The sequence below is a fragment of the Carassius auratus genome, chromosome 9 (genome assembly GCF_003368295.1).
Source record: "Carassius auratus strain Wakin chromosome 9, ASM336829v1, whole genome shotgun sequence".
In the NCBI taxonomy this organism is placed as follows: domain Eukaryota; kingdom Metazoa; phylum Chordata; class Actinopteri; order Cypriniformes; family Cyprinidae; genus Carassius; species Carassius auratus.
The window spans coordinates 9,993,394-10,002,775 of NC_039251.1; the positions used below are offsets into that span (position 1 = coordinate 9,993,394).

Below are 9,382 nucleotides of genomic sequence, written 5' to 3' on the forward strand. Positions count from 1 at the left end.
TTACTCACCCTTACATCATTCCAGAATGATATATGCATATTTACATCTGTAAAAGACAAAAGGAGATTTGAGAGAATATTCACATAGTCCTTTTTAATACAATGACAATACATATGACTCATGCACTATATTCTAAGACTTATAAGATATCCAAGTTAACCCAAGACAGTTAACCCAAAAAAGATAATTTATCCTAATCTTGTTCCAAATATTTGACATTATTTCATCTGTGCAACACAAATATATTGAAGATTTTCTGTGTATATTAAAAACAATTCTACTTTATGGAATTCTATGTTGTTTTTTGATTGTATGGACAAAAAATAAAATCATGCATGTTTGATTAAATCCTTTAAAGGGACAAAACTGGATTGTGTGACAAAATGGGATGACAAACCCTCAGAACTGGTGCTGCCTAAAACGTAGCGGCCCAGTTTTGTACTCGCTTGGCTACAGACTTGGATGATTAACCACAGTCTGACCTCCACGTGTGCGAGAATGCATCTCATCATTAAGTCCTAAGAATTGAGCCATATGGTATTGTAACTCATAGCTTTTGACTAAAGGGAGGTGTGAGTTTTAAGAAGGAGTGCTGAATTTCTTTTGTTCGCCGAGATTGGCATCTTCTCTGAGCACCGCGGTACGCTCGCCATCTCAGCAGGAACGTTGAGAGACATCCTCGTACCGTCGTGATTAATTGCTCCATCAAAACATTGTGGCTTTTGGTACGAACCGCTGAGCTAAGTGTAGGCACTCGCTCAACAAAAGACAGCTTTTCCTTGGAAGACATTCTGACTTGCAGGCATTAGGCATCTTATGTTAAGCGAACTGGATGAAACCACGTTTTTCCCCTTTCTGTACTACACAAAATGTCTGGCTTTTGTCGCTGCGAGGCGGAATGAGAGCGTAATGCCCATTTAGGAGGGCCAATATAGGGCTTGTACATTTCTAATTAAGCAATATTTACGCATGTGAATAAGGCCAACTGGCGGGATTTGGAAGGTTTCGGATGAATAATTCATGAGCGGGGAGAGCGTATGCATGGAGAGACAGAAGGAGGTCAGGAATGTGCCGGGCGACGGGGACTGGACTTAACCAATGGGCCACCAGATCCAGTCATTCCTGTTCACATTTCGACATATGCAATGAATTAACTCAAGAGATGTCACATTGACACTTGATAGATGACTCTATTGTTTCTAATGCACTAGAATTAAATTTGCTGATTATAGAATGCACATTAATCTTTACTTAAATATGTACATATACACACGTGCATAAATACATGCATATACTTACTGTACACTACCGTTAAAAAGACTTTTTTTTTTTTTGAAAGAAATAATAGTTCTGTTCAGCAAGGACACAATAAATTAATTAAAAGTGACAGTAAATATTTTTTTTGTTGTAAAAAATGTAAAAATGTATCAGGGTTTCCTAAAAAATATCAAGCATCACAACTGTTTTCAACATTGATAATAATAAGAAATGGTTCTTCAGTTCAAATCAGCATACAGTATAAGAATGATTTCTGAAGGATCACGTGGAACTATAGACTGGAATAATGGATGCTGAAAATTCATCTTGGCCTCACAGAAACAAAATGCATTTTAAAATATATTTAAAATACAAAACTGTTGTTTAAAATGGTAATACTATTTCACAATATGACTGTTTTTACGTTATTTTTGATGCAGCCTATGTCTTTCAAAAATCTTACCATATTTACGTTTGCATAAGGTATTGTCATGCTCTCAATGGCCCTGTTTCAAATCCTCACTGTCTACTAACCACATAGGTAGCTACCTTTTAAGACAGCATCTTAAATGATGCCTCATAAGTGACCCCTTTCATTTACTAGCAAAGTAGCGCTCCTCTCATGAAGTGCACAGGACACTCGACTGAGAATATCAACAGAGCATATATAGGGGTAAAAACGTCAAATTTTGGGTAGAATGGTCAATTTGATTGGATTTTTATACTTTTTGGTATGGAATCCAATGTATTTCAAATTAACACCCAATCTCTTACCATTATTTTTTCATCGAAATGCTTTATGAGATGCCATACTGCTTTCGAATTTGGTCATATGTAACAGAACTATAATCTTCATTTGTAATGGGTTTGTGTTTAACCCCTCCTGTGGCTCTACTGTTCATTGTTCCTAGTGGTTTGTACTTGTTTTAGGGCAGTGCCTTGGTACCTCAGCATACTGACTGCATTACGTGGCTTGTTCTAGGTCATCATCAGCCCGTGGACGTGTGCAGCTTTAGCTCTATGGGTCGCCTGCTGAGGTTCGGCTTCTCTGCCATGTTTGGTTTCGGTGGGCGGACGCTAGCACTGGCAGAGAGACACCGCTGGATGCCACCCAGCCAGCGCCGCGAGTTCGCTCTCATTAAAACACTGGCAAACCTCAAGTAAGCGCTCTTTCTTTCTTTCTTTCTCAGTTGTGTTGTCAGCTGTAGCTGTCTCTCATCTGGTGGGCTCCAAGGGACTGGCTGGTGCTCTATCAAATCTGGGATTAGTGTCAGAGACGCCTGGCACAGCACACATGGGCAGCGTCTCTTAGAATCACCCTCTTCTTATCATAACACTCCATCTAACGTGTTTGTTCTCTCTCCTCGTGTCCCTCCCCGATCGACCGACGATGCCTGTGAAGACCTGAAGACTGCGAGCTGTCCTTTATAACCAGCAGAGGAGCCGAGGATCAGACAAAGTGTGTTAAAGTGCATTTTTAAGGTTTTCTCGCCCCTCATCCCCATCCAATTTTGAGCATAATTATTTGAATGCTATTTTAAATAAACCACCCCTGCTTAATTGGCCACTGGAAAGAAATCAAAATGCTGGAGATGCTGAAGGTCACCCAGCTAATGCTAATAAGGCAGGATGCCCCACACTGTGAGGAGCCCATGAAACTCTATTACTACCCTGATGCAGTTAATGGTTGTGCACTAAAAACATCTATTCTTTTACACAGAGCTGAGCGAAATGGAGATGGAGGGGACATTTGTGAGTACATCTAAATTAGAAGATAGTCTGAAGATAATGCACCACTAGATATCTGCTTCATTGGGCAGCAAATGCTCTTGGATAATAAGGGCCTCCTATGACAAACAAAGGGGGTGTTTACCGGCTGAATTAAAAGCTGAATTGAGCTGCATTCAAATTTTAGAATAGGTTTTAGAATACTGGAGATTTATACACAATACAAATCTGAAAATGATTGATTAAAATAGCCTGTTATCACAGCCTGTTATCACAAATGATTGTGATGGGTTCTATATGGTCCATCTCTAGCAGCGCTGAGAATAGTAACATGCACCATGTGACAAAAATGTTTTACATCTTAGTTCAGCAGTGGTCTGGATAATAATGCCTAGCAATTAAATAATAATATAATTTTTACAGGATTTTATAATTTCATTATATTCATTATATTTCATTATGTATCAAATTATACCATATTTTATTATATATATATATATATATATATATATATATATATATATATATATATATATATATATATATATATTTATTTATTATTATTTATTTATTTTTGTAAGCGTCATCATAACTAACCATTTAGAAAAAATCATCCAGATGGCTGCTGGACCCCTGCTTTAATGCTAGCTGCCGTTCTTTCCTATTTCTATGAAAGTTTTGACACTAAAGACATTCAAGTGCACATAAGAGTATTATATACATGTGAAAAACTCTCTCTCTATTTTTGATAGGTGAGGATGGATCCTGGCAGACCAGACAAGGCCTGTACCTGAATATCAGCATCATGGCTATTCCCTGCCTGTGCTCCATGGCCCCCAGGGGCCTGGCCCCAACCACCAGGTCAGAACTTCCTCCACACCACCTCAATCCCTTCAGGAGAAAACCTTTTTGCAGTAATCATGACAATATTCTTCCAAGTTTCTAATACTCACAGAGCCTGCATTTATTTGATTTGAAATACAGTAAAGTTTTTTTTTCTTTTGCCATTTAAAACACATTCTCTATTTGAATATATTTTACAGTGTAATTTATCCCAATGATGCAAAGCTGAATTTTCAGCATATTCCTCCAGTCTTCAGTGTCACATGATTCTCCAGAAATCATTCTAATATGCTGCTTTAATTCTCAATAAACATTTCCAATTATTTCCAATCAATTATCAATGTTGAAAGCATGAAACTCACCACCAGTGATGTGGCAGTATATCAATGCATCTGTTCTATTGAATCTACACTATAAGCGACCGTTGCAACTAAACAAAACCAGATCAGTCCCACTATGTTCAGTGAAATGCCCGGAAGCTTTGTTAAATGTCAATAGAGTAGGAACGATGTTTATGTACAGAGGTCAACATTTGAAGTGGATCAAAAAAAGTTAAGCAAAGTTGTCCTAAAACAAGAACAGGTATTGTTTTGGTTTTTGGACAAGGTTTGGATCCATTTTAAATGTTGACTACTATATTTATTTATATCTTGGCTTTTAATGTACAAACTAAGCACTGCCCTCAATCCTTCAGACTGTACGGCTTAAAAGCAAGTAAGCTGATGTGAGAGTAGACTGTAAAACCTTGAGACCAGGTCAGTGTGTCAGCAACACGCAAGGCTAACGGAGTCTCCTGACTGTTTTCTGGTCCGTGTCATGGGTGTTTGGTGCGTGAAGCTGGCCAGAGTAGGCCAACATAATCCTGGAATCAGTGTTTGAATCAGACTCGTAAGGTCAAAGCCACCTAACTGGACTAATCAGCACATAATTACTCTGATTAAAGGGAGTGACCGGGCTGACTTAAGGACTGAGCATCTGTCTCTCCTTCCTGTCTTTACAGAGCGACACAAGTTAAGCTCAGCTTCTCGTAAGCAGCATCTTTATTTGGGGACGGAGTCCATGCGGTCACAGAGTTCACCCTGCAAAAAATCTTTTCTTTATTTGATATAATTTTTTTTCCATTACAAAAATCTTTCAATAAAATACATATATTTGAAGGACATTGCATAAAATATGAAGACGAGCTTACTGAAAATATATCTTCAATTATTCTGACCTCATTCGCAATTTTTTTTCTTGTTCTAAGCAGAAATCGCACAAAACTTTGTGATGCTTATGCAGAAAACAAGAAAAATGGAAAAATCTTATCCGAATACATACAGTAACACAACTTTTTATTTTTCATCAACTTTTAAAACTTTACGTATATATATACAATATATAATTTTTTGCTCTCTCTCAAAAAAGATAATACAGAAATCAATTAAAAAATGATTTAAAAAATATTTACAAATAAATATACATAAATATCAGAGTCTTCCTCATAGCTAAAGACGACACTGGTCAAACCAATTGGATTGACAACATTTATAGTATAATAGATTCTCTCAGGACCTGTTTATGTCTTGAAGCTCCCATTTACATTTTCCTGTGACGTGTAGATATGGAACAGTACAAGTAGGAGTTACATCTATTTATAGACCTGTGGTAAACCAGAAGAGAAACTGGTTTTATTAAATCAACAACTCTCATTTCCATATGAAAAGAGTGTGGGCTTATTATAATGTTGAACTGGCTTACCACAGACTCTCCGTACACGACAGGCACAGAAGATTTTATTAACAAATGTACCACCTTAACACAATAAACACAAATAACCTTTTCTGTCTAGCGCAGGTTAGACAATGGCAGTATGGCACTGATAGCTGTCGGAAACACCTCCAGGTCAGAGTTCATCAAGCACTTGAAGAGATACAGCAGCACAAACAACCAGGTGAGCTCACCTGCCTACTGAGGGAACTTACTGAACTCACATCAGCCAGACACGCAGGAAAGCCAGCCCACGCTAACGGAGTTAACATCCTCCCCAGCTTAAACAGAATTAGCATACTGTCAAGTCAAATTAGTCGCTGATTGTCAGCTTCCCACAAAACACTTTTCAGGCTAATACAGATTAGCCCATTTCAGAGCCTGTTTCTTCTTTTTTTTAAGCAATCCAATCTAGTGCTGTTTGTTAACCCACATTCTATAAATAATCTGTGTACTGTGGAGGTACTGCTCTTCACTCTCGCGTGAGATGTCATTGTGCCACAGAGTGGGGTTCTCTGCTGTACTATTGGGCTTTTATTGCCCACTTTAAAAGAGCTTGTGTTGTGTGTGTTCAGCTCATTTACATGAAGAAAGACACATTTATTTAAATATGATTGAAATTTAAAAAAGAAATGTATCTAGAAATGTATTCAAATTAATTCTATTTTTAAAACTTATTGCAAAAAAAGAAGAGAATAAAAATAAAAACAAACATTCTTATTTCAATGCTTTGAAAAAATTGTATATATTATTTACATTTTAAATATTTAGAAATCCTGGTAGTATTTTTTTTTTTACAATTTAAACGTGAATTAAATTTAATTCTATTAAATTAATGTGTATCAGCAGCATTGAGAATGTCCCAAAGGTTAAACACTGAAATATAATACATCATTTACTTTCAACTTCATATATTCTGGTAATGGAAAATTGTAATTAAAAGTAATTATATATATATATATATATATATATATATATATATATATATATATATATAATGTCATCACTTGATTAAAACTTTTTTAATCTAATTAATTACATGATGTTTCGATTAATTAATTAAATTAATCACAAAATACATTTTACTGTGAAAGTTAAGAGTTATTTTTGTTTAAAATGATCGAATCAAGTAGACATTACAAATTGTAGCCTTAGAAATAAATATTTTATTTGATTCAACATAAAATTGATTACACATAAACATTAAGGCTACAACTGTATAACAAACTATAAACATAAAAAATGATAATTTGAGAAACATCTCAGTATTTTTTTGTTCGTATAGTGAATGTAATTGATAACCAAAACAGCTTTGTAACCAAAAAAATACCTTCTCTTACGTTCCACAAAAAAAGGTTTGAAACGACATGAGGGTGAGTGAATGACGACAGAATTAACATTTTTTGGGGTGTGAACTATCCCTTTAATGTGTTTTATTTTTATTAAATGGCACTCTAAATAAGAAACAAAATCTGCCACCAGGTGGCGGTATATGTCTAATGAGTCATTCATTCATTTGAACGCTGATTCATTCAGGAATGAAGTAATGGCTCTCTTTTTAAATGAATTTTTGAATCATTGATTCATTGATTCACGCGATTCGTTTAAAGCACAGATTTATTTCAGAAGCTAAACACCACTGTGTTCTTCGGAGATGCGCATCAATTCTGCTATGTCTTCAAAGGTAGTATGTTCTCTGTAAAACTGAGAAAAAACAGATAATATTGTGTTTTAAAATATGACACAATATCAACTTATTTACTGAACTGTTGTATAAAATCACATTTAAACTCATGATATTCAGGACAAAATCAGAACTCGTCTGATATTGTTCTCACTCTCTGCTGATGTAATATCGCCTATTGTATAAAAATATGAGACAAAAACCATACAGGGGCATTTTGTGAAAATATCTTGAATTTTAGGGCATAACTGCATATATGGAGTTGTTACCCTGCATCATATTTATGTCAACTATATGAAATGTATTGTACAGCATGTGTCCAGGTCACATTCCACCCCTGAATGACAGTAAAATGTAATTTTCTGTCATTCAGGGGTGGAATGTGAATGTTTTTTTGTTTTTGTTTTTTTGTGTGAGATTTACAGTCAAATCAATTTGCATGTGAACTCATCACCCACTAAGACCCTAAACAGGAACATTCCTGTAGTTGATACACATTGTCTGGGTCAAGCTTTACATCATGACTGCCGTAAAGATTTGGGTCAGAGCCAGTATTATTCCACCAAAACACTAGGGTTAATATACATCACATTTACACTAGGTAAATTGTACTAACATAAGACCTCTGAAAGCACTGAAGAATTATAATGACTGCTAAGCCATTTATCTAATTAGGAATTTGATGGACATACCTGGTTATCTGAATATTGGGACATATGTTGTGATGGACTGAAAGACCAGTCCTGGCCTGGTTCTGTATCCAGGTTCACTCCAGGTCTCTCTCTCTCTCTCACACACACACACACACACACACACACACACACACACACACACACACACACACACACACAGGACTGAGGTGAGCCGATGAGGATCAGCTGTTCATTACTGCCTCCTTGTGGACCTAAAGTAAACTACAGCCTCCAATAAAACCGATTAAAGAAAAATAAACCATGCAGATTAATAAAATAAATACAAATAATGCAGTACAGTCAAATATATATTTTATACATGATATATATATATATATATATATATATATATATATATATATTTTTTTTTTTTTTCCTTGAGGTTTGGTTATTGCCAAAATCATTAAATGAGAGAATGTTCTTTATCTCTCTGCAGTTTGGATTCTCATTTATTGAGACACAAACCGTAAAGGCTGTGAAGCTGCGGCCACGCTCTCAGGGAAGCTGGGCTGATGACGCCTCAGAGGAGAACGAGGAGTCTGATTCAAAAACTGTGCCCATCATCTCCTCTGAAGGAACATACCCCTGGAACATTGACGGAGATCTATTGGAGATCCCATCCGAACTCCTGATCAGGTCAAATCTCAGTCAGACACAAACGTACAGCAGTAATCCATTAGAGGACTGTGTTTTATGTGTTTCTGACTCAGAAACTGACTCATAACCATAGTAAAAACACTGTGATACATAACCTTGAGTGTCTCTTGCAAGATGCAAATACAGCAATATCATAAAAGACAAATATTCAATGTCCTAAAAGTATTACAAACGTCAGAATTGTCCTTTTCAAACCACTGAATAAGTCCCATCTCTATTTATTTGCACAACAGTAGTACAGGTAGCCACTGTATACTTGTAGGAGCTGAACTTCAGGTGACCTGTGTAAGCACAGGTTGTGTTGTTTAAAGACACTGCAAACATTATTTGAGCAGAACTTGATAAAAGAAAAATCTCAATTCATCTTCTTAAAGCTGCAGAAAGAGTGACAGAAGAATAAACAGAACAGTGTTGAGCTTCTAGGGAAAAGGGAGGGACGTGTGCGTATATCAGATAATTCCTTGTAATGTTTAAATGTCCTGACAGCTCTGTTTATTTTCCAGAGTTCACCCGCAGCTTCTCACACTTTTTGGAGCAGACATGGAGGAGGCGGAGGAGGCGCCGGTTAAATGCAGCTGTATCTGAACACACACAACCACATTAAAGAGAGATTGTGCTAGATAGTAGAGCTACAGTACCAGAAACTGAAAGAACAAACTGCCCAGAGCCAAGCTTTAACATTTATATGTTAAGACAAAGCAAAAACATATGACACGTACTGTTGTACATTCCAGTGCATAACAACTTAAACCAAAGTATTTTTTTTTCAAAG

The 9,382-nt window shown here is 36.3% G+C and overlaps 1 protein-coding gene across 1 annotated transcript in view; it reads left to right on the plus strand.

Annotated features, from left to right (window-relative positions):
- cerkl (CERK like autophagy regulator) overlaps positions 1 to 9,372 on the plus strand; it is a 53,623-nt gene extending 44,251 nt beyond the window's left edge. The window contains exons 7-13 of the mRNA XM_026271285.1: positions 2,240 to 2,417; positions 2,660 to 2,716; positions 2,978 to 3,009; positions 3,738 to 3,846; positions 5,665 to 5,761; positions 8,390 to 8,589; positions 9,114 to 9,372. Of these exons, the coding sequence (XP_026127070.1) occupies positions 2,240 to 2,417; positions 2,660 to 2,716; positions 2,978 to 3,009; positions 3,738 to 3,846; positions 5,665 to 5,761; positions 8,390 to 8,589; positions 9,114 to 9,195 (755 nt within the window). The 3' untranslated portion in view covers positions 9,196 to 9,372. The remainder of the gene's footprint in view (positions 1 to 2,239; positions 2,418 to 2,659; positions 2,717 to 2,977; positions 3,010 to 3,737; positions 3,847 to 5,664; positions 5,762 to 8,389; positions 8,590 to 9,113) is intronic.
- Positions 9,373 to 9,382: the final 10 nt, after the last annotated feature.